At 42.0% G+C, this 25432-nt stretch overlaps 1 protein-coding gene across 1 annotated transcript in view; it reads right to left on the bottom strand.

The window, feature by feature from the left end:
• The window catches only part of COL14A1 (collagen type XIV alpha 1 chain), a 209517-nt gene that overhangs the window by 6711 nt on the left and 177374 nt on the right, over positions 1-25432 (bottom strand). Inside the window, exons 43-45 of the mRNA XM_032415699.1 lie at positions 19393-19428; positions 18316-18382; positions 15285-15473 (exon numbers count right to left, since the gene is read on the bottom strand). Of these exons, the coding sequence (XP_032271590.1) occupies positions 15285-15473; positions 18316-18382; positions 19393-19428 (292 nt within the window). The remainder of the gene's footprint in view (positions 1-15284; positions 15474-18315; positions 18383-19392; positions 19429-25432) is intronic.

Here is a 25432-nt window from a genome sequence, read left to right as displayed (position 1 = left end):
AACAGAGAATTTTAGATTTTATTATCCTTGAAATGAAGATCTATTCCAGGTACACGGAGGCTAATAGATTAATATCTGTCCACGTGTTCACTTATGGTTCTGAGACTGCAGGAACATTCATGTCCATGACAACTGAGTTTGGTTGTAAATCTTCTTCTTGGAATGAAAAAATCATGTTAAAAATCAATAATTAAGGACTTAAGATGAGGACTGAAATTAAAAGGTAAGCTTAGAGACCTCAGAGCTCTAAAAATAGATCTGCATATACTTTTTTTTTTTTTTAGATTTTATTTATTTTTTGACAGAGAGAGAGGGAACACAAGCAGGGGGAGTGGGAGAGGGAGAAGCAGGCTTCCCGCTGAGCAGGGAGCCCGATGCGGAGCTTGATCCCAGGACCCTGGGATCATGACCTGAGCCGAAGGCAGACGCTTAACTGACTGAGCCACCCAGGTGTGCATAGACCTGCATATACTTTTGATAAGCCTGTAAGCCATGATTAAAAGGAAAGAAGTGAAATGTCCTGAAATGTCCCCCCATTTATGAGATGTCAGCGGCAGTGGAATCTGGGCATAGTCCTTCTTTACAGACAAAACGCTGTCATTACTCATACTAAGGGCTTCTCTCAACAATCTCTTTGTGAGGGCTGAAGGTGGGAGCCATTTGTTGTTGAGATGGAGTCCCTGGAGCCAAGTGCCTGCATTCCCGCCACAAAGGCATTGGGACTCCTGAGTGCACAGGATGCCCCTCCTTCTGGAACACCCGTTTCACATTGGCTGTCTCCATAAATACTTATTCTTCAAGACCCAGCTCAAGGCTTCTCTGCAACCATAATGAGCAGAAGCCTACTGGATTCAAGAGGACAGGAATTATCGATCTGATTCATGGCTGTATCCCTGACACGGCTAGGGTGTCTTCCACATAGTATGAAACTTATACTTACTTACTTACCTACTTACTGAATGAATGAATGAATTCTCTGATTCCATATTGTCCTTGCCTCCTCTTGCACCTACCCCACTGCATTGTTTGTCCTCATGCTCACTTAGCCTAAGACTACGAGCCTGCTGACTGCGGGGATCATGTCTTCTTCATTGTTAGTGTCGGATCCAAGCCAAACCTCACACATAGTAGGTGGCCCAGTAAGTTCTAGAAGCCTAACTGAATGACTACATGTCTACACCAACATGCTGCTGACTCTTAAAAGCAAGCCTGACCTTTGAAGGATCAACAAACAAAATTCCTTACCCTGGAGCTTTGCTTTTTACTTTCACGTGCCTAGCTTGTGGGAACACTGCCTTTTCTAACAAGTTCCTCACGTGGCAGTCTCAGCTGCTCGTGTTTCTTAGAGATGAATATAATTGATCACAATTAAGTTTCAGTTTCCGCCATTTCTAAAAACTGAGCATAGCTGATATAAATGAAGATCTAGTTTTCCAAAAATATGATTTTAAATAAGATTAAAATATCTTTAGTTTTTTTTTTTTGAGTTACCAAAAATATTTAGGATAATCAGAGATTATTATTATCTCTCCATTCATCTGTTCTTTCTTTTAAAAATATTTTAATAAATTTATTTTTTTTGCAAGGGATTCTAGGTTCACAGCAATACTGAATGGTAAGTACAGAGATTTCCCATATACCTTCCGCCCCTACACATGCATCATCAACATCCCCCATCAGAGAGGTACCTTTGTCATACTCATTCTTTTTTAAGTGTCTCATTAGAAACCATTTCAGGGCTACCTGATTCTCCCTTACCACGAACCTAACACTGAACCTCCAATATTTTCTTTTACTGGTCTACAAAGGCAGAGACCTGTCCATTTATATTCCCAGCTCCAGGCACATACTTAAGGCACTCAAGAAATACGTGTCAAACAGATGAATGAATGAATGAAATACTAAGTTCAGCTGCAGACTTTGACAAACCAAGAATGTGGCCAGTTTATCAGCTAAGCCTATAAATGAACTCAGTAGATTCTGCACGCTAGATGCTTGACATGTGTGAGCTCATTTAGGTTTCACAAGAACCAAGAGGGCGGGCACTACTATTAACCCCCAAGGGGGCTGCCCTTAGCTAGGAAGTAGTAGAGCCAAGATTTCAACCCCGTCAGGATGGTGCCGAAGTCCAGACGCTGAACCACTGTCCTCCCTGCCTTTTCATGCCAAGTGAGCAGGCTGCACTTCTTGTCTTGTTCTTTGCAGTCGAGGCTTCCTGAGCTACCTGCCGAGTCAGTCTGCACATTTGCTCTGGCCCCGTGCTCAGCAATCAGCCCTGTGGTTATCACATTTCCTCAGCCTACTTCCCTCAGTTGGCATTTTTGTCCTCTGCTCTGAGCAAGATTCAGGGTTGATGTTTAGTGGCTCTCTCCGGCTCCCACTGACTACATGTCTAGGATCTGGCACTTGGTTGTCCATTTCCTACCTTCTTTGGCCTGTTGGTCTCTGAATAGAGAAGTTTTACTCATTTCTCTGCCCTCTGACCACACCAAGCACTCCACACTGGAGCCTCATGCTACTCCGTGGACCGCGGTGAGTCTCTTGATCCCAGACATTTTGAGCAACTCCCAGGATTTATGCCCAGGCACATATGCAAAGCCCGGGCAATGCTTTCATTGTAACTGCACCAAAAAGTCATAGAAACAGTGAGACAGAGCTTCAGCTATGTTATTATACTGTCTGTTACCTAGGAAATGCTGACAATGCATGGCAAGCACAGTCTGCTTCCCACTCAAAATATGTTTGAATGCCTACTAGAAGCGAAGTACTGGACAGATACCTAGCTACAAGGTGGCAGATTAATTGGACGTAATTCACTAAATACTTCGTGCAATTTCCAGAGTCTGCTATTTTTACATTTTGGGCCTGTAGCATTAGTACCAGCATGTGGGACTCCATGTTTTGGCTAAGGTCTCGGTTAAGAGGACAAAGATTGGAAAATACATGATTGTTTTCAATGTAAACAAACTTTGCAAACAATTGCCAAGAGTTTCCCTTCTTATTGTCGTTTTTATAAAATAACTGCCCATCCACTATGACAGTATAATTCAGGACTCAGTCAGGGAAAGATAAAGCACTCTAGATTGTTCAGGCAAAGAGAATTTAATCCAGGGACTTGTTTACATGGGTGATGGAAGGACTGAGAAGCCAATTAAAGATGAGGAGGCCACTGATAAATTAGCAAAGCAGGAAGTCACTCTCATCTTGAGGAGCATAGGGACAATGGAAAGGAATGGTGTGACTGGAGCCCAGAGCCTAGAACCTTCTGGTAGGATCTAGAAGCAGAGGGAGAGATTTCCAGTGGAAGCAGGAGCCTTGTAAGGGTTGTCACCACAACCAGAATTGCAGGGGAGCCAGGGATTGGGTGAGGGGAGAAATATCCTGACTTCTCCCCTGTTCAAACCCTCTAATCCTTCTTAAAGCCTCCCATTGGCTGAACCTTCCCAGGAGCAGGGGGACATGGGAGCCCAGAAAGGCAGTGATGCACAGCTAAAGGAGGGAGAAGCGCTGACTGGAAGCCAACTGCCTCGTCCAGTCCCAGTATCAGGCTCTGAGTATTCAGAGTCAGAGGCGCCCTTCCTGCCTGTAGTGGGTCACCCCGTAGCAGGGAAAGGGACAAATGGAGAGCCATTATGCAGTCTGAGAAGAGCTACAACAAATATGAAAGCACAGAATTGAGGCATCTGTGGGGAATCACAGGAGGCTCTCCAATAGAGCTGACCCTTGAAGCTAAGTCTTGGAGAGCAGGCGTTAGCCACCCAAAGAAGGGCAGATGCAAGTACGTGTACAGAGAACTGCAGATGAAAGCGAACTGGGCGTGCCTGGGGAATGCCAAGAGGTTTGGCAGGACTTTGGCTGCAGCAGGTTTGGGAGTGGTAGAATAAGAAGCCGGTCTTCTGGCTGGCCAAAGGAGTTTGGATACCACCCTTTCCCCTCGTGTGCACAGAACCCCTCCAATACCATCTACCAATTTTTTTTTTTTTTTTTGTAACTTCACCCTCTTTTTCTCAAAGAGGAAGTCCAAAGTGCTGAAGCCTCAGGCTCCTTAAAACATGGATCTGCCCCTGCTGGGTGCTGCAAAGCAATACAATTGGTAAAGTGGACTGAAAAATCCCGCAGAGCTCAACTCCACCAATAAACACTGAGCTAGTCCCACAGAAAAGCCAGAGGAAAACATGTCAAAGCATTAAGTAGGGCTGTCCAGTGGTCAAAGGAACCACTACGAGATCAAGATCAAGACAAGATATTTTGCACTTTAGGTTTTTCTATCAGTTTGAGACATGGTAATATTGGCAGGAGGTCCTTTGGTCTTTTGACCACACACATCTAAATTAGACACGCTGATGTCTGGGCAGTGAGAGAGGGGAAAGAAGTGCAGCTGGGAGGAGGGAGGTGAAGGGGCAGCATGGGGGCTGTAAAGGAAGAAGGGAAAAGAGAGGATGAGGAGGAGCGCCCTTCATCATGCACACCAACCCCATGTAGGCGTCTGCAGGCTGTTCACACATGCAGGTACCTGGCAAAAACGAACAGGGATTACATTTGGCACCAGGAATCCTGGATTTTTGTCCACACAGTTTTGCAAACTGATACTATGATCTTATGGGCACATAATAAGAGTATCAGACCAAACGCCCATTGACCAGCTTCACCTCCCAAGTTTTGACTGGTCCCCCTTCAATGCCATTGTATTATTTCCAGCATGGACCGTTAGGAAAACTATTACTAATTCAAAGTTAACAGAAAAATGAGCCAATTTCTATGGCTTCAAAAATGAACATTTCAGATTTGGCATGAATATTCAACCAGTTGATGATATTTAAATTAGAGCTTGGTCTAGTTTTCATTCCTTGCAGAAATGAAAAGTGATATGATGCTCTCGACTCTTGGAAAAGAAGAGAGCTGTGTCAGGGCTTTGGGATGAGGCCCGTGTCTGCAGAGTTTAAAACAAAATGCGGGAGCGCCTGGGTGGCTCAGTCGTTAAGCGTCTGCCTTCGGCTCAGGTCATGGTCCCAGGGTCCTGGGATTGAGCCCTGCATCGGGCTCTCTGCTCAGCCAGGAACCTGCTTCTCTCTCTCCCACTCCCCCTGCTTGTGTTCCCTCTCGCTGTGTCTCCCTCTGTCAAATAAATAAATAAAATCTATTAAAAAAATTCATGGGCGCCTGGGTGGCTCAGTCGTTAAGCGTCTGCCTTCGGCTCAGGTCATGATCCCGGGGTCCTGGGATCGAGTCCCGCATCGGGCTCTCTGTTAGGCAGGAAGCCTGCTTCTCCCTCTCCCACTCCCCCTGCTTGTGTTCCTGCTCTCGCTATCTCTCTCTCTGTCAAATAAATAAATAAAATCTTTAAAAAAAAAAAATTCATGAAGGCCAACAGCCCTTCATAACAATCATGAAGAATCCACTATTAAGATGAATACATCTTATATCTAGTTAAACCTAGAAACAGTGAAAATGAAAAAAGTTAATGAATATATCTTTTCTATGTATGTTTTCACTCAGCTATACAAATGCATTTTGATATATTTATATATATTTATTTATATATATTATTTATATATATAAAGTATTTACCACTTTAAAAGCCATGTTAAAAAAGTCACTGAAAATAGTTTACCATAGCTAATATAAACAGCTTTAGTTTTCATCTAAATTATTACATGTTATATTTCCATTTTACTTGTTTATGTTCAAGGCCAGAAATTTAGAAAATGACTAAGTACATTCCTACAGTCAAAAGAAAGTAGTTCTCTGCCTCTCTCTATCAATATTTACATATAGATACAGTAAACACACACACACACACAGGCATAATAAGCAGGAGGTCAGTTGATCTTTTGATCACAGACATCTAAATTAGACACACTAAAATCTGGGCACTGAAATGTCCAATGTATTTTCTATTTATGTATTTCCTACCCAGTTGAAAAATCCTTCCTATTTAAAAATCTCACCCTGTTTTCCTGGCTAAATTTACACAATAATGACTTGAAGAAAATGCTGACATTGTCAAGTTGGCAGTAACTGGCTATTAACAGGATGTCTTAGGATTGATGTCCTATAGCCACACGGCAGACTTCTGTTTTTTTTCATGGCTCTAGCGTGAAGGACAAATGGCAGCCAAAAAAACTAGCCAAGTAGTAATCAACACCATAAATCACTTATGATTCACGAAATGACTATTGCACTTCAGGTATTATGGAAAATAAAAGGAAAATCGACAGTAAGTTTGGTGTTTGGGGAATATGCAGCCTTCCTGGTGAGACAGGATTAACGGAAGTGAAATCATTAAAGCAATTCAAGAAAGTATATTCTACCTGGGTGCTAAATGATCCGTTTCACACACTAGTGAGGTAGCCATCTATTCATGGATCCAATTCTTGTTCAGGCTTCTCGGTGGGGCGGGGGGATGTAGAGATGAAAGGCACAGCCCCATTCAAGTAACTCACAGTCCAGTGGGAAGACAAACAAGCACACCAACCATGACAGTATAATGAGAAACTGCTGGGGTGGACACATGTGCTCCGGGAGAGTTTACTCAATCTAGTTCAGCTGGAGTAGAGTAGGGCAGAAACAACCAACACACGAGCCAAACAAACCACAGGGAGGAACGAGTGGTCTGGCAGAGGTGACTCTTGAGATGAGTTTTGAAGTTGGAGTATGAATGAGACAGAGGAAGAAAGAAGGTTCTAGGGAGTGGGAAGACCAGGTGAAAATCCATGAACAGGTACAAGAAAGGCACACAACGGGAATCGGCACTGAGGGCAATAGGAAAGGGAAACACACGTATGAAGAATGTGGTAAACTGAATGAGTGGTCTCACTTCCTCATCGCTCTGAGAAACACTGACACACCCATTCTCTTGCTTTGGGCCGTGTTCTTCCTTACCTCTTGGGGTTGGGTGTGGCCATGGCCATGTGACCTGCTTTGACCCATGAGATGTTAGAGGCAATAACTCAAACAGAGGCTTGAAATAGGATTGGGTGGTTGGGTTGCCCTGTTTCGTTTCTGCCCCTGTTATGAGGATTACATACTCTAGGAAACTATTAGCCCTCCCAGCCAGGGCCCCAGCAGAGCAGAACTGCCCCTGTTTTCCACAGATATGTGGTGAAAAAAATAATATTTATCATTGTATCCTACTGAGATGTTTGTGGTTTGTTATGCAGCAAAAGCTGACTAATACTGAGAGCACAGAGCAGTTCAGTTTGGCTAGAGCAAAACGTACATACTTGAAGTGAAGTGGAAAATAGGAACCGGGACCATACAAAGATATCATGCTGAGATGGCATTAACCTTGAGTGGTATTTCCAGCACAATCCCCGTTACCCCAGACAGAGACTGAAATCCAACACAAGAATCTGATCAGATCTACTACACAGACCCTCCAATTAAGGGTTTCAAAATATTTTAAGCTACAGAAACAATTATATTAGCTTTCATGGCAAAAAAAAAAAAGAAGACAAAATGGACTGTAGCCCTTGCTGACATCTTGACTCAACCTCGTGGAAGACCCAGAGTCAGAAGCACCCAGCTAGACCACTTCTGAATCCCTGACCCAGAAAAACCACGATCATGTAGGTTTTGTTGTTTTAAGTTGCTAAGTTTTAGGGTAACTTGTTATATAGTAATAAATCATTAACACATAGAGCTTCTCTCTGCAGCCATGTTGAATGTAAAGAGTCAGTTTGTAATAGAAGGGGAAAAAAAACCCTTACAAAATAAAAGATGATACAGTGAAGAAAAAGAAAAAGCATTCCTTTTCAATGCGTTCAGGTTACTATACATTATGAAAAAGCAATACATCAGACCTTTAGAGAAAAGTCTTGTTCCAAAGCACATTCAAACTGGACTTTACAACATAGCTCTTGGGTGAGAGAAGAGAAAGCTACCTTCATTTCTCTGGAGTTCATCTCTCAGGAGATGGGAGGAAGGGGATGAGGAAAGAAACATACACGTCAGCAGATTTTTAACAGCAATGAAAAGACTATGCCTTGTGCAACCGAATATCAAAGATAATACAACATCACAGGGAAGACTTGTAAATATTTAAGCATCAAACAGCCAATTATTACAGGAGCCCTGCCAACCCTCTATCTTTAATCAAGTTGATCTGTCCCATAAAGATAACTTTTCCAGGAATAAACCAGGATAAAGAGGACATTAAGAAGTTCCACAGATGCTTAGCATCAAGGCATTCCTGGTTGGCAACTGCTACGCTATTATTCTGCATTCGTGACCGAAGTTTTCAGCCAAATGTATCTTCACTGCCAACAGCTCTTTTCAACCACAGAAATAGCGAATGCAAGAACCCTACTTCTCTCTCCCAGCTTCGAATCGTCCTGAGACCCAGCCTCCTCAGGCTTGTTGATTCCCAGGTGGGGGGCATGAGCTGTAGGGACTCAGATTTAGCTTTCGGGTGTATGCAGCTCTTCTCGGCTCCGACTGCCATTTCTGTGTCTCTGAAGGGGGTTGTCACTGACTTCCAGCCACCAGAGTGTGGCTGACTCCTTTTCTACCTGTGTTTGCTTTGGGGGGGGGGGTGGGTTGTGTTGCATCTTCTCATCCTTCTCACAACCCCCCTTTCTCATTTTCGGGAACAAAGTCCATCTTTTTCAAATTAACCACAGAACCTTAGGACTGATATAAGAATTGATCCTTAAATCTTGTCTTTCTTTACATTCACTCCTTAGAAATTTTGTCTTCTGTGGCAGGGAAACCTCAAGGGGAATAATTTTCCAACTTCAAAAAGTCGTTCAGGGATTATATCCTCAAAGAACAATAAAAAATTAATCTGGGTGACAAACAGAGTGGGGAAACTGCCCTTGCATCAAGCTCTTAAACAAAAACATGAAATTTTCTTGTGATTAAAGATGACATTCTAACACTGTTATTTTTTTAATCCTCAATGGTAATACTGCATCCCAAATATTTGATCCCACAGAGTAGGTATAAAGTACTAATGACATTTATAGAAACCAATGCGTTCCAATGGGGAAATCTTTAGAATGATACCTCCCAGTCATTTCCACTTAACTTTCTCCAGTCACTAGCATGGGTAAAGACATCACCACTGCCGATGGGTGGGAGGAGACGTCTAGTCAGTAGTATAAGACCTCTCTGGAGAGAGGCCCAGTAGGAAAAAGAAATAAAATGGAAAACCAAGAGATCTGTTAATCAAGGAACAGGTGTCTGAAAAAGTAGAAGATAATTTACAGTTATTTGCATAATGCTGATGACGTATTTGCTCTTATGATCTTCACTGTGAACACAATAGACACAAATGCAGAAAGACATGTTATTGATAAAGCTCAGCTAACTTGTAGCTGTTGCATTCTCAGTAATTATTTAATATAAACACATTTTGACTTCATTATGCTTCCAGTGTAGTCATGCTGAGAATATGCATATTGGAATAAACAGTTTAACGAGAAATTACTTTAGTTTTACTTCTTTACATTACACTAGATGGCAGTCTAGTTTTTTTTAATTATGTGTGAAGGCAGGTTATATGTATTGTCTATGAATTTCATTTTTGAACAGTAAAAGAGATGTAAATTATTTGTTGAAAAGGAGACAATATGTTGACTACTATTGAGAATCATGGCTTTAGAGTTTCAAGCCCTTTCCCACCTCAGGATCTTTGCACATGTTATTGCTGTCTCTGCCTAGAATGCTCTCCTCTGACTCTCTTATTGATATGCCAAAGTCCTAAGCTTTCAGGTCTCAGCTAAACCATCACTGACATGCCAGAGTAAGTCAGAGCCCCCTCTTCTACATTTGCATAGCATCATGGATTTTTTTCATGACACAACTAATGTAACTAAATGAAACTATTCGTGTAGTTTTTGTTAGTCTGTTTAATATCTGTGTCCATGCTAGGGACAGGAAAGGTAGGAAATGTATGCCCTGTTTACTACTATGTCATTAACACCCAACAGTGTGCCTGATGTGTGGTAGATGCTCAGTAAGTGCTGGTTAGGTGAGTGAATGAAGATACAGAAAGATTAAGATGTACGATTAAGCAGCCAAGATCACACAGCTAGTAAGTGGCCAAGCTCAGATCCTGACTCATATGTGACTGATGCCTCAAACGACATCCCGTCCTGCTACTCAGGTAAGCAGCATCACAAGTAGGGAAGTGAAATCGGTTTCTCTTCTAAAATATCACAAGTAAAACAAGACTGAATTGCCTTGTTCTAGGTTTCTATTTCTCCTAGGGTTAGATGTTACACTAATTCTATAGGTGTACCTCAGGTTGCCAGATCCACGGCCAGCTTCCCTCCAGGTAATTCCTCTACTTGGACTCTTCTATAGCCTGGGCACATGCTAAAATACTAGAAAAACTTTCAAGTGTCAAAATGTATAATCATGGAAAATATTTTTATCACATTCATATTTATCCAACAAATCACCTCAAAGTTGGTCATTTGCCAGGTCAAGGATGTCCCAAGGCTCTCCAAAAACAGAACACAGTGTGCAGGGAGCTTGCGAATAGTACAACTATGACCCACTGTGCCATTCTGGTCAGTTCAGCTGTTGACTTGTTTGTGTGAACTGAGCCGTGAATTGTGGTTAGTAGAGGCCATAACGAAACGGGGGTCCACCAGACCCTGCATGGTTCTGGCCTCTCCCATGGGAGTCCCCCACTACACCATGAATTCCAAGGTGGCAAGAGGACAGAGTGGAGCAAGCACAGATATTCTGGAATCATGCAGATGTGGACTTGAATTCTGGTCCCCTATGGTCCAGCGGGGTGACCTTGGACAACTGACAAACTAGCTGAGCCTCAGTTTCCTAACTTAAAAATGGAGCTAGGGTAATCTGGGTGGCTCAGTCGGTTGAGCATCTGACTTTTGGTTTCAGCTCAGGTTATGATCTTGGGGTCCTGGGATGGAGCCCCACATCGGGCTCTGCACTCATCGGGGAGTCTGCTTGAGATTCTCTCTCCCTCTGCCCCTCCCCCTGTGCTCATGCACGCTCTCTCTCTCTCTCAAATAAATAAATAATAAAATCTTTTTTAAAAAAATGGAGCTAATACTGACCTTGCAAGATTTTTATGAGCGTTAATAATGTGCCAAGCAACTAATAGTAGCTTAACAACACTAGTCGCTTAATAAATGCTGGAACCCTTCTTTTCAAAGCGCACAGTGATGTCTTCCTCTAAATTCTGACAGCATTTACTTTCTACACAACTCATTTCACGTTTACTCTCCCAACTTGCACATTCAGTAATGTTTCGCATTCCTTCCTTATCCAAACCATGTCTTCTATTTTATCCAAATGAGGGAGTGTGCATATAGGACTGAACACAATACTGGCAGATACATTTAGTGCCTAATAAGTGAAAGCCATAAATAAATAGTATTATCTCACACACTGTCAACTCAAAAGCCTTACATGAACCCTGCATTCAATAAATATTTACTGACTTATTGTCCAAAATAAATTAGCTATAATTCCAGCTTTATGGATGTACAATCTGAACATGAAAATCTTCAGTTGGATGGCTCCTGTGATCCAATATTTTTTGGAGAATGATGGAAACTGAAGGAATTGCATAAAGACTGAAATCAGGAAACTGTCCCAGTTCTTTTCAAGTAAATAAAGGAACTCAATTTGGCCAACTATAGACCAGCCAACTTATTTTTGACTGGGTTAATATATGGTTTAAGATACCAGTGAGGAATATGAACATTTCAATAAATGGAATAAGAAAATAGGAGATTAGTCATCCAGGAACGATTACACAAAGATCAGAATTAGAAACGGAGCTGTCTTCTGGGGTCTAGTTAGAATCACACAAGGTTGTGACTGGAGAGTGTGTTCAAGTCAGAAAAGTCAGGACTCAGTTGTTTCAGGTCAGGGAAGAAAAGAGAAACTTTAGAGCTTTTGTGAACTTTGGAAGCCAGGATATAGAGTCATTTCTGAAGACAGTGCAGTATTTAATGGGGACAGGCAAGGAAAAACAGCTTTTCTTTGCTGTATGTGAGCCATGGAGTATAAGTGACAAGAAGAAAAAGCAGGTGAGAAATTGGGCTACAGAACATCTTGCTTATGCTACGCAGATGGAACCTCTTTACTGCTGGGTGCTAATAATCAGACAAGTCCAAGTTGGAGTTCAAGCCTTAGATGAACAATGTGAGCTGCAGGAGTCCTTCAAATCCTTAACTTCTAAGGATTCTGTATATATTGCGATCCATGTGAAAACACAGCTAAACGACGATTCCCCACAAACTTATGAACAATACTTTGTTTAAGTTAAAGGAGACAAAGGACTAATGAAAAGGAGGTAGCTAATCAGATGGAGGCAAAATACAGTCTTCTGTTGGGTGATAAGGAAAGTCGAGAACAGTCTCTATTTCACACTGCTGATATGGGGGGGAGTATTTGTAATTCCTTTTCTGTTCTCCAAAAATGCATATTCTTTGCTAGTTCAATGATAATGACTGGGTTAATCAACAGTGCATTTTGAACTGAGGTCAGAAAATACAAGGTTGCCCCTCAGCCCTTTTAATGGAGGAAAACAGGAAACCATAGTAAGGATCAGTAGTATTTCTTTTTGCCTCAGTCATACAAGTTTGCATGCATACACATGGACTTGCATACTACATCGTGATGCAAAATGTATTTCTTACTGTACATCCTCTGTAAAAGAGTTCAAAAAACTTGAAAAATTAGGGGCGCCTGGCTGGCTCAGTCAGTGGAGCACGCAACCCTCGATCTCAGGGTTGAGTTCAAGCCCTGTGGGGCAGAGAGCTTACTGTAAAAATTTTTGAAAAATTATAATAGGGAAACCAGATGGAGCACTTCCTATGAAAAATTCGCCAAGTCAATGGAGTGGTGAATTTCTTTTAGGAAGACTCATGTGAGACACATAGAAAACCCCAAGAAAGTGAGGTTCACTTAAATGCTAGGCCAGAGTACTCAACGCCATATTTCTTTTTGCCTTGCTTTTGTAGTTTAGCATTTATCTAAATACACTCTTGAGTAATAATACTTATTTTTACTTACTACAATGTAGTGTCCTTTCAAAGTTATATTATATAGAGAGCATCATGATAATCATATTTTATATAGCAACAACAACCCCACAACCTCTGGTTTTTATTTCTAGTCCTAACATTGGCTGATTTCAAGACTCTTTGGGCCTCATTATCTTCATATGCTCTCTTTTACACAAAATGAGGGTGAGGAGAAAAGATGGCTGAAGTGTCTTCAGTTTTAAAATTCTATTGTTTGATTTAGTGGAAATGTAGATATTTCTCTCTCTCAATACTTCCTGGGTATTTGGACCACAAGATCAAACAAACAAATAAAAAATCATTGTCTTCCTTGCAGCAACAAATCCCAACTGCAACAGGATTGAAATACTTTGCTAGGAATGAAAAGTCCCTTGAGCCTTGACCTATAAACCCTGACCTTAAATGCAAAACCATGACCATCCATTGGCGATCATCTAAAAATCACTTTCCCTCATGTTCAGAGGGCATGTCTCACTTTCTGTCACACTGTCACTCTCCATGTATTTGCAGGACAGGATTTTGCTTTGTCTACTACACTCTTTAGGGATACATGTATATCGACATATGTAGGTCAGAAAATTATATCATGGAAAATCATATTTCAAAGGCTGTCTGGGCCATTGTTTGAGAACTCCTGGAAGATTTTCCTATGGTCGAAGCATTCAATTCCTCTTGAGGAGCAGGGAAGACTCAGTCTGGCAAGAACAAGAATAGGACTTCCAAAAAAAACAAACACAACTTGTGACTTGCTGAGAGTGACTCAGGCACTGGCCCTGTGCCCCCCGTGTCACAGGTGATCCATCACCAACACCGTCAGAGGATGCCCGGCGGCCAGATCTTCTGAGTGCTGTGAGGGAAACATGCCTTTCTCTACATCAGCTGATTTCATGTCCTGGCACGGGAAAAACCTTCAGAAAGGAAAACCAGGACTGGGGTGCTAAGAGAGCAACAACTACTGAGGGAGGACCTATCATGTGCAATGCGGTTCAGAACTGATGCTGCTCTTGGCAATCGAGCTGTTCACCTCCCCCTGATGAGTGCTAAAATGCATGGGAAAGACAATGCATCCGGGGTCCTGGGGATGGAGCCACTGTGTGGTCTGGGGCAATCAATGAAAATGTCATTCCTGAAACAGAAGTGCAGCTGAGCCTTGCACTAAGAGTAAGAACACACCTAAGATAGGGAAAGCAAAGGACATTTCCAAAGCGGGGAACAAGGCATATGAAAGCACAGAGGCAGAAAGCCCTGTTGGTACAGATCAAGAATGAACATGAAGTACTAACTTTGGAATCTGCATGTCACATCTCCAATGTGATAAAAGGAACATATCCTACCCGGCTCACAAAAGTAACAGGATTCACATGGCAAATAGGTAACAGCTTTTCCCCAGATCTACATTCTAGAACATGGTGTCTTAGAAAATACTTTTAATCAGTTGTCTTATTTCCCATCACTTTCTTTGTGGTTCATATGTAACCCTAATTTCCCACATCTCTTTAATCTAGAGGGGGAGATCTAGGTCAATTATAGAACTGAATGAAATTCAATCAAAGTCTTATTATTGTATTATACAACACTGCTAAGACCTGTAGGGGAAAACAGAAAAGGCTAAGTGGGATTTCTGTTTTCAAGAAACTTTGGTAGAAAAGACAAAACATTGGCCCGTGAAACTAATAAATAAAATGCTGCCTTATATTATAGGAAGATGAACCACAACCAGTATTTTCACTTGAAGTTTATAGCTGGCATGGTCTACATAGGCATATGTAAATCATTTGTCGATAGGACCCATGACTCACCTGAGGGCTGCCACCAACTGTTGCCCACTGTGGGCACTGCATAAAAAAAGCATCTGACCTCGGAAGTGAGCTCTCAGCTTACCATGACATATGTGTGATGCCACATCTGTCCAGAGGAGGGCATCATTTTCTAATTCTTCCACGTGGAAAGGGCACCTGTTCTTAATTCCTCCATCTAGAGGGGACACCTTTCTCTCATTAGCTCAAAAGCCTCTGAGAGGTGAGTTGGGGGTCCTGATCCTCCTTTTTCATACGAGTAGATATGGCTCTTGATGAAATACTTTGTAGATTACTCAACTTACTCACTGGGGAATCTTGGGGAAAAATAAATAAGCTGGAAAAGAGATGGGGTGGTGGTAATGAACATTCATTATTTTGGACATCATCATTGTATAAGCACCACTGTTTACACCATGCTTCACTGCACACACCTCAGTGGTGTTCCAATGGGAGAGGTGGCTCAGCTTACCTCGTTCTCCCGGGGCCCCTGGCATGCCTGCATTTCCTGGGAAGCCTGGGGTCCCTGGGGGTCCTTGTTCACCAGGGTTTCCAGGTGACCCTGGTCTGCCAGGCTCCCCAGGAGGCCCCTGGACGGTCCGGACTGATGAGGACTGGCTGGGAATCTGGTTGAGGATGGCCGTGTACCTGGCCATGTGACCTGAGACACAAAGGGCAGAGACATCCTTCAGTGAACTGTCACACGCAGAAAGGGAAGACCAGCGGTATTATCGGTCAAGGCTCCGAACCATTCCGTTCGACAACCACAAGAGGAAAAGCACACTCTCTGAAATATGTTGATTTCCAACTTAAAAATGATGACATTTTACTTTGGATGATATTAACAGCTGGACCGTATTCAAGGTGCATCTCAAGTGTTTGGAATTCCACAGCTCACATCAGCACCTCAGTAAACATCATGGGCAGAAGTCATAAATTTGGTTTTTGCCCCCAACATTTATCTGACCCCTAAACCCTCACCCAGCTGCCCCTTTTCTCTAGCAACACCCCTCTCCCCAACTTATTTGTCTTTTTTCCAACCCACAAAGCCTGCTCCACCCTCTTGCTCACAAACCCCCAGACAAGTGTTTTGTTTCAATCTGACTCTTCGTTGCCAAGCCTTTTTGCAGGAACCTTTACTTGGGTCCCAGCTGCAGATACTCCCACTAGCTTTATTTATTTTGTTTTAAATCTGGCTCTCCCTCCTATAATCCCTTAACTCAGTTATGCCTGGAAGAACGTATTTTAATAATCAGAAGTATACATTGGTAAAGTGCTTGATATCGTAACACCTCGGTTTTCTGGCAACATCAGAAGATAAGATGTTCCCACATGAGTGAATTTTCTAGATGAAAACCTATCCCTTTTCTAACATACAGATCTAAATAAAGAATAGTAACCATTCTAGAGGGATTATTTCTAAAATATATTCAATGCCTTCTTAAGCATAGAACCATGACCGCAACTGATGACTCGGAGGCCATCTGTAGGCATGTCCACGATTGTCCGAGTGGGGTCGACATTTCCACATCTGCTTTTCCAGGTTCTTCCTTTATCATGTCTCTGGCTATCATCACTTTGGTCTCACAGTTTCCCATGTCACCTTTCCTAGAGTAATTCTTCTGATCAGCTCTGGACTAAAATCCGGATAACTGAGCATGTGAGGAATTATATGCTAACTGATGAATCAAGTTCTGAGGAGAAACCTAAGCAATGGAATAAGGAGCCCAGAGGAACCTGAAGTAGCACGTGGGAAGGTGGCTGAGGTGCCAGCAACAGCCCCTGGGCGGGTTGGGTCTTGCTCATAAAGTTGTGTGCAATCTTTTCTATTTCTTCTCTCCCAGCTGCATCCACAGACAGGGCCTCCCTATTCTACAGGCTTCTTTCAGCTTCCTTGCATCACTCCCTGCTGTCTTCCATTTCCTCGAAGTCATTCACAAGAATCTGAGAATTCCCGAAGGGGAAAGATGCAATTTTGAACTCTCAATTTTTAGGGCATGTCTTAAAATGATCATATATTTATATAAGATTTTTATTCTACAGTGGAATATGACAGCAACTATTGTGAAATCTCCCACATACTGTGGTCAGTGAGTCCTACCTGGATTTAACCCCTAGGCTTCCTTAAAATAATTCCTTGCTCATTTACACTGTATACTTGAAATGAGAAACCTACAAAATAATCCAAGGTACAGGTTAGCTTTAGACATATTCAATGTTCAATTTAGCTTTTATAATTTATCGTTCAATGTTCAATTTAGCTTTTATAATGTTCAATTTAACTTTTATAATTTATTGTGTTTTTAAAGATCTTGCTTTGGCAATAAACTTAAATAGTTTCATTTAAAACTGGTCAATTCTCTCAGATACACACATTTAATTTGGGCAATATAATATAAATGAAATAAAGTTAAAATATAGGGAGCATTACTGTTATGTCTGACGATGACAGCTTTGTACATGGTTTGCACAATTAATGTCTTAATGAAAACTCTCCCAAGCTGATGTGCACCTTCACTTGATGCCTTCCCAAAGATGAGATCTGGGTTTATCTACTACAGATGGGATTTAGGAACCAGCCATTACACCTTCTTGGACACTTATGGGACTCCCAGACATTCCTGGGTTAAAAAAACGTAACCTTCCAAAGCTAAGACAGCCACTCAGGTAATGAAGGTGGAGTGGTGTGCTACCAGAGTAGGAGACTTGACTACAGAGCTAGGCCAGGGATGGCTGGGTTTGACTATTTCATCTCTACCTGGCCTTAGATCTTTCTGGAATTGAGCAAATTATTGGCAAAGGGCCCATACTAGTAACCCTCTGGTTAGATTACTGAGACAAAATGTCAGTGGGCCTGGGTGAAACGCAAAATGGGTGGGTACGCAAGTGAATGAACACAAACAAGTAACTGGAATACCGTGTTGCTGGAAAGTTCAAGTTTAAAATGAAGACATGGGACACTACATCTGAAAGTAATGATGTACTATGTATTAGCTAATTGAATTTAAATTTACAGAAAAGAAGAATGAAGCCAAGGACCTTGGGCTAACCAAAAGAAAAGGATAAAAAAAAGCAGGTATTGATTTAAATCTAGTGAGTTGATAGAAATCAACACTATGGATCATCTTTTTGAAAGCAGCTTCTGATTCCTTAGTCTGACAACTTTCAAGTGCTGAGTACTTGAGAAAAAAAAATCTATCCATTTGAAGACAAGGAAAGAATAAAAGATCTGATCTGGGCAGCTAAGTTATATCTATGTGGGCCAAAGGAAGGCTCTTGGACAGATGCCACAGAGGCAGCCGGTGTCTGTGACATGGATACAGGACTCGAGGGTGATCTGTAATGACCTCTTACCAGGGATAGTTATGACCATCTGTAAAGCTTACCTATCTGCACCAAGACAAAGTTTTCGCGGTGTTTTCCCGAGTCACTAACTTCTGGGCAAGGCAGATCCCCATTGGGACAAGGAACAGAGAACGACATTGGAACCATAATGCACTTACTCTGGATGAGCTGTTCGCACACCTGACGTGCCACCGCCCGCACCATGGCTTGAGACTGCAGGTCCCCCTGCGTGAGAAGAAAGCATCCTCTGAGTCTCGGCCACAAGCCCAGCCCCGTGGCCAGACTTCCGGCATGCAGATCTGACTCAACCCCCTGCTCCCACCTCGTTGGCTCCCACACCAGATAGGATTGGCCCCCACGGTCAGAGAAGGAGGAAGCAATTTGACATTCATGGCGCAAGGTTCCTGGGAACCTTCATTAAATGACAAATCAAGTATTTCTGGTCCCAGATTCTAAAAGAATTTCATAGTTTTGACACAAACCCATATATATTGAATACCTCATTTATGGCTCTTTAGAGCTTATAAACGATAACACTTTCTCAGGCAGTGGCTTATTTCATATTAGCACAAACTCCAAGGAAAAATGTTAAACCCATTTGATAAATGAACAGAGTTAAACACGTTGCCCAAGGGTTCACAGAGGTGACTGGATGAGCCCAAAGTCACAGTTGTTTCTACTACAGGCGACAGCACAATTATATGAGCAGCTGCATAATTTCTCAAAAGAGAGAGAAGGTCCTGGAAATAAACTGATTTAAGTTCCCCAGCCAGTTCCTTGACCCTGCGTCTGCCATTGGCTGCCAATGTCCGCCCATCAGAGAAAACACAAGCCCCTTTCTACTACTTGGCATTTGCATAGAGTTTTTACTTTTCTGAAGCCTTTTTACGTCCATTATATAATTTTGTCATCAGATCCACTTTGGAGTTAGCGGAGTTTGATTCTCTCCATTTTATCCTTAAAGAAAGGGGCCCGAGGTCATCCAGCTGAATGGTAGCAGAGGGGCAACTAGAAACCAGCTCTCCTGACTTCTAGCCCACGGGGTGTTTTTCCACCTGACAACATGCCCACAGTCCAGTGGGTTGAGGAGAGGGAGGAGAGAGGGAACGGAATAAGAGCAATGAACAGTCATGGCAGTAACAGTCACGATAGTCGATGGTCATCCAGTCTCAGCCTTATGCAATGAAAGGTGTGCAGCAAGCTGCGCCTGGTGAACAGAGCCAGAGGATACTCACCCTTTCTCCGCGCTCTCCCTTGGCTCCAGGGATACCCTGTAAAAAATTTAAATTGTCAAGTTCCTTGTAACACTGCCTTCAGCTGGCCATAATGAGAGTGCATGTTTTCTTATTTTATTAAGATGGTTTTCCTAGCTCTAGCGATTCTGCAGCAAAAATCGATACACAACAGGAATAAACAAACAGCAAACAGAAGTAACACTTTTAAACATTTTACTCCCCCAGCCTTTTAATACGTAGACAGTATTTTTTCACACGAAATTGAGATCATGCAGCAATACTGCTTTGTGACGTCATATCACCGAATCGGTCATTTATATCTTTCCACCCTAAGCACCGCTCCGTGAATTATACTCTACTGATGCTTCAGGATTTATTTTACAAGGCTCTGCTGAATAGCTAAATTGTTTCCATTTTTAAAAGACTATCTCTCAAAGGAAGTAAACGATCTTCCATCCTAAGGGTTCAGGTAAGAGATGAGATTTGTAGATTCCCATAACTCTGCTTTCTGTCTGCATCACAGCACACAGTTCTTCTCCCCGATTCTCCCTGATAACAGGAACTCATATTAACGCGAATTCTCAGCTGAATTATTATTTTGTTGTGTGGCTTAGCTACTCTTTGAGCCGTAAGAAACTGTATTATTACCGTAAAAATTTTTACTGAAAAAATAATGGAGATTTCAAGTGTTTCTGTAATGAAATTATACTAATAAGCAAAACATGTGTCTTCAGAGCATTTCATCTTTTTGTTTCAACTCTGAAGCAATGTAATAGATCCACTGAACAACATTTTTATGTCTCTACCAAAAGGATAGCAAATAGCCTTTACAGATGGAATTTACCCACATTGTCAGACGGTTCCCCGTTGTTACAATAAACTCAACAAGTCCCAACCAAATATCTTCTCCAGAATCTCTATTCCATTAACAGTCACCTAAATTCAAACTTCTGGTTTCACACCATTGGTGTGCAGGTAAATTGGCTTTCTGGAAAAATAAGATGCCCGGACTTGCAGAGTTTGCTGCTACTGGAGGCATAAATCTATCTACCATGGTTGATTTCAAGCTACAAATGTGCTGTCACTGAAGACAGAGTTGAGAAAGGAAGAGAAGAAGGTACAAGCAGCTTGAGACCACCACTGGTTGTCTTTTCTCCTCCCTTCCCTTGCATCTCATGTGTCTATTCAACACACACACATTTTCTTGCATTGCAATCTCTCATAGCCTTCTGTTCCATGACCCAGGTGCTACCCTCACTGTCTTACACCAGGGCATTTGAAACTTCCTTCTAATGGACTTCCCTAACTAAAGACCCCCCCTGCTTCTAGTTCATCCCCCACATAACCATGGGTCCTTCCTCAGATACTACCAGCATACAACGTAGAGGGTTCAGTGAGTACTGAGTGACAGCAGCTCTTCCTCTATTCAGAACCACTCAGCGATTCTTAGACCCATGTGACAAAGTTGGTTCTTCAATTCAAAGTCTTTTGTTATCTAGTTCCAACCTCCCTAACTTCTACTCCTCAAAATTACACTTTCGCATCCCCACAGACCTGATCTACTCAGTGTATGAAAACATTTGAAATGTGAGAAAAATATTAAAGTATTTATAAACATAAATCTTATAAATTAGATATCAACAGAAGAAATATTCTAATGCAGTACTTAGTTCCAATATCAGTTATATGACACTGCATTTTTTATTATTGTCCAATGTACTTAGCTACAAGTCAACTCGTGGATTTCTCTTCTCTCTGTGTAGATGGTAAGATCTCTAAAACTGGAAAGCATAACTTATGTTACTTTCTATTTCTAAAACCACCTAGCCTGTTTCCCGCATAACAGAGTGACTCAGACATTCAACTAAGTCCAATATTAAATTGAAATAGTCATTATAAATCTAGGATTGTTGTCTACTTCCTCAGACCTTGAGCTTCCTTTTGTTCTGTCAATAAAGTGAGAAGAAAAATATTAGCTGACTTCAACTAGAAGAATAAATCCACCTTTTAGTTTGCCATAAGATAATTTTTCAAGATTACAAATGAGATCAATAATCAACAACACCCAAGAGAACGTTATTGAAAAATATACACAAACTCATACACAGAATAGTACAACTTTAGTGCTGGGTATATAGGTGTTCACTCTAAATTCTTTGAATTTTGTTTGAAATTTTTCATACTAATATTTTGGGGAAAAACAGATGAGATAGGATCTGTAAGCCACTTAAACTCTCTGAGCTTCTTTGTAAGATCAGGCCATTAAGTTAAATGGTCTCCGGGGTTCCTTACAAGGATAATGTGTTAGCATCTCATAATGTCATTATTTGGAACGGGGTAACACATGGAACAGAATTTATGAAAAATACAAAGCTGGACTTGCCAGGGGAGAATCAACAACTCTACAAAGAAAGCATATCCTCACTACAACCACTCTCAGCGTGTAAGTTCCATAGTCAGTCTGTGTCTAGCTCACAAACTCCTGTTCCCCAGTTCCCAGGACTGTGCTTGGGCCAGAGCAAGTGCTCAAAGATATGTTAACCGAATGAGTGAGTGAATGAATGAATGAATGAATGGCTGAATTTTACTGCAAGTAAAAAGAGTTGATTCCGTTAAAAAGTATCCAAGAGTTGATTCCGTTAAAAAGTATCCAAGAGTTGATTCTGTTAAAAAGTATCCAATCTCCTTTATAAAAACTGTTTGCAAAAGTAAGATTTACAAGGCATTCTTCCCTCGCAATTCTTTTGAGATATAGATGTACTGGTGTCATCCTCCTCATGTCTTAGGCTCCACAAGTGGCCAAATCCCTAAAAATGCAGTAATGTCCCCTTGTAGGTCTAACTGGAGAAAAGAGCTACTTATGTTATCATGAAATCAACCTTTAGTGGAGCCAGCTTTTCAAGCATTAGATGCAAAACAAAACCCAAAAATCAGCAAACAAAAATAAGTAAATATTCTACGTTATTAATATATTCAGAAGCTATTGGTAAATACAAGCAGTTTAACACTGAAGTGCTTTTACCACGTTCCAAGCATTGTTCTTAGTGTATTAACCCATTTAACTCTGTCACAGCCTTATCAGATTAATTCATTATTTAATTCTTATTATTTAAAGACTCCTATAAAATAATCTAATTCATTCTTTCTAACAACCCTAGGAGATGTTATTTCCACTTTATACATAAGAAAACTGATTCACAAAGAGGTTAAATAACTCGCCCATGATCACACAGTGAGAAAATGGGAACTCTGGGACCGGAACCCAATCAGCTGGGCTCCAGAGCCCGTGATCTCCCCAACAAAGTGTGCTTCTAGCAAAGTGAATGAGAACACTATTCAACAATTCTGCCAGCCAATATCTTCAACTCTGTTTCCTAGCTAAACAATAATAAAAAAGCAATCATGAGTCCCTCCAATCTAACCCTAGCAACTCAGAACTCGGTGTTAACCTGAGTCATTTCTTAAAAGCATTTGGTCTCAAATATTTTTATTTCTGAACCAATACACTATTTGACATCTCCATTGCTAGCTATCATTTGTTAAATTGGCTTCCTTGAAACTTAGAAAAAGAAATTAGAGGGTGAACCCAAGTGATAAGGAAAAACACACAGCATCAGCCCCTTCTAGTACATAAGAATGGATGTGTTTAATCCAACCTGAAATTCCTCAAACTCGGCCTCATGATGCTGGTTATTAAGTAGCTACAGGACACAGCCAGGCAGTCTCAGTGAAAGATCCATTTAGTAGAATATCTGTACAGCAAGAAGTTATTTTTTATTCCAACGTCTCTGACATCTTTCCTTTGATTTTTGCAAAGTAAAACAAAAACAAAATAAAAATTCCTGAGCAAAGGAAGGTCCATAACTCCACCAAAGTATGCTTTGAGGGAAAACACATATTCCCTGTCGATGTAGGCAAGAAAAATGGCACATTTTCCTATAATTTTAGGAACCCTTGAAATGTAAAGAAAAGAAACTACAGTAGCTACATTCATAGATTCACAGAATTTTAATGCTGAGGGAAGAGGAATGATCTCATCGTGGTCCAAGTCCCACATATTAAAGATACCTGTTAACATAAATCAAAACATCCTAGCTCGGCTCTAATGGTCTCCCATGTTAGACCATGGAGAAATAATCTTCTAAGAATAATCTTCTAGTACTCCCCTGCACATCAGCCTAACTGGAATGCAAACATAACTTCATTCTTTCTTTCTTTTAACAAAGACCTATAAGAGCCCTCTATGAAACAGAGCTGGAATCTAGGAACAAAAACTTATGAGTACGAGTATGATGACATTTCTGCCCTTGAGGAATGGAGCGTTTCAGTGGAGGGCTGGATGTGGTCTCAGCCTGAGGAGGTGAGGGGGGCCTCACACATGAAGTGCACAGTTTTAAAGAGAGACTAGCCAGAATCTCACCAGCTGGAGAAAGGAGGAGAAAACAGCTCAGACAAATGGAAGGATGCCCCGAAGGCTAAACAAGTGTGAAACGGTATGGCATGTGTTGGGGGAGCTCTACATAATTTTAGGTGACTCAACTCCAAACGAAGAGATGGTAGGAGGTCAGCTGGAAGGTAAAGGAAGGGACCATCATGAAGGGCCATGTATACTTGGTTGAATATTTGGGACCCATCCCTTGGTTATAGGGATCCAGTGAGGAGATTCAAGCCAGGGAATGACACATCAAAGATATACAGGAAGGATCACTCAGCAGCTGGGGAATGGACAAGACCAGGGCAAGAGCAAGGGGGCCACTTAGGGCTTCCTGTGATAAACTCTGAGAAATGAAGAGGGGTCAGAATAAAACTGTGACAGTGGCCATGAAGTAAGAGAAAGAGTTGAAAAATACTAAAATGTATAAAAGATGGGGTGCCTTGTGTTTGCTTTATGTCTTACTGCAATCCCCATCAATGCCATCTTCCTGTCTTTGTGGGTGGAAATCACACCCACATTTCAAGATCTAAGTGAAATGCTGCCTCGTTCAGGTGCTATTCTCCCCACCCCATCAACTCAGGTGGTATCCCCCTCTCTGTCTCTCCTCTGCATCTTTCGGTCTCTCCCTCTTTGTCTCTCTGTCTCTCAATGGGGCTTTCATGGCAACTTCGTTGTCCTTCCCTTAAGGCATTTCTCACTTTCTGCCTTTTATTATCCCTACTTATAGAAAAAACATTATTCTCTCTAGATTTGCCATGGATGTGGAAAAATATCTTGGTCACCTTTTGTACCCCTAGGAACCCCTCTCCCCCATGTATCTGGTCCATATTGTGGCTACCCAGTACATCGTTTTAAATGAATGAATTGGGAAACTGACGTCCTGAGGGCCTAGATAAATTGCTGGAGGGATGTGGCTGCACAGCTAGGTAAGGTCATGGCAGGGCCACATCTAGAACGCAGGCATCCTGACTTCTAATGCGGTGCTCTCTAAATGCTGGAATGGACCCATCTACCCGTGCTGCATGGCCGCTTCTTACATGTGCTTCATCACCACCTGCTGCGCTGCAGGCGAGGCCCTGCCTGTCGGCCGAGACTTAAACCCCACCTGTCGGCCTAGACTTAAACCCCAGGTAGGAATTAGGATGGCAGCAGGGGCACCAACACACGCTGCACCCTGGGCAGAGCGCAGGAAAGCGCACGTTCCTGGCACCGCCCTAGGAGGCATGTTGCTATCTTCAGTGGGGCAGTCTGTCTTTCTTGGTCTCTTTCCCTCCTGCCTTCCTAGACAGACATCCACGGGAAATCAGTCAAGGCCCTAACACCAGGACGCCGAGCCTGCCTTACTGGTCACGCCAGACTGGCGGCCAGCAGGCCTCTGGCTGCTCACGTCCCAGAGCGCTCGGAAGTCTGGGCTGGACAGTTTGGAGAACAGATGGCTTTTGAGAGGATCCCCAAAGCCTACAACCACCCGGTGCCTATACACTACATGGCTCCTGTCTCTGATTAAAATGCCAGTGCCACGGGGCCCCTCATGCCACCAGCAAGGGGCCCTTTCCCGTTGATTTACAATAATTGAAGATAATACTATTAACAAGGGCTTTATTT

The sequence above is a fragment of the Phoca vitulina genome, unplaced genomic scaffold (assembly GCF_004348235.1).
Source record: "Phoca vitulina isolate PV1807 unplaced genomic scaffold, GSC_HSeal_1.0 scaffold18, whole genome shotgun sequence".
In the NCBI taxonomy this organism is placed as follows: Eukaryota; Metazoa; Chordata; class Mammalia; order Carnivora; family Phocidae; genus Phoca; species Phoca vitulina.
The sequence above is the reverse complement of the archived record's forward strand: the minus strand, read 5'-3'. Positions and strand labels throughout refer to the sequence as shown.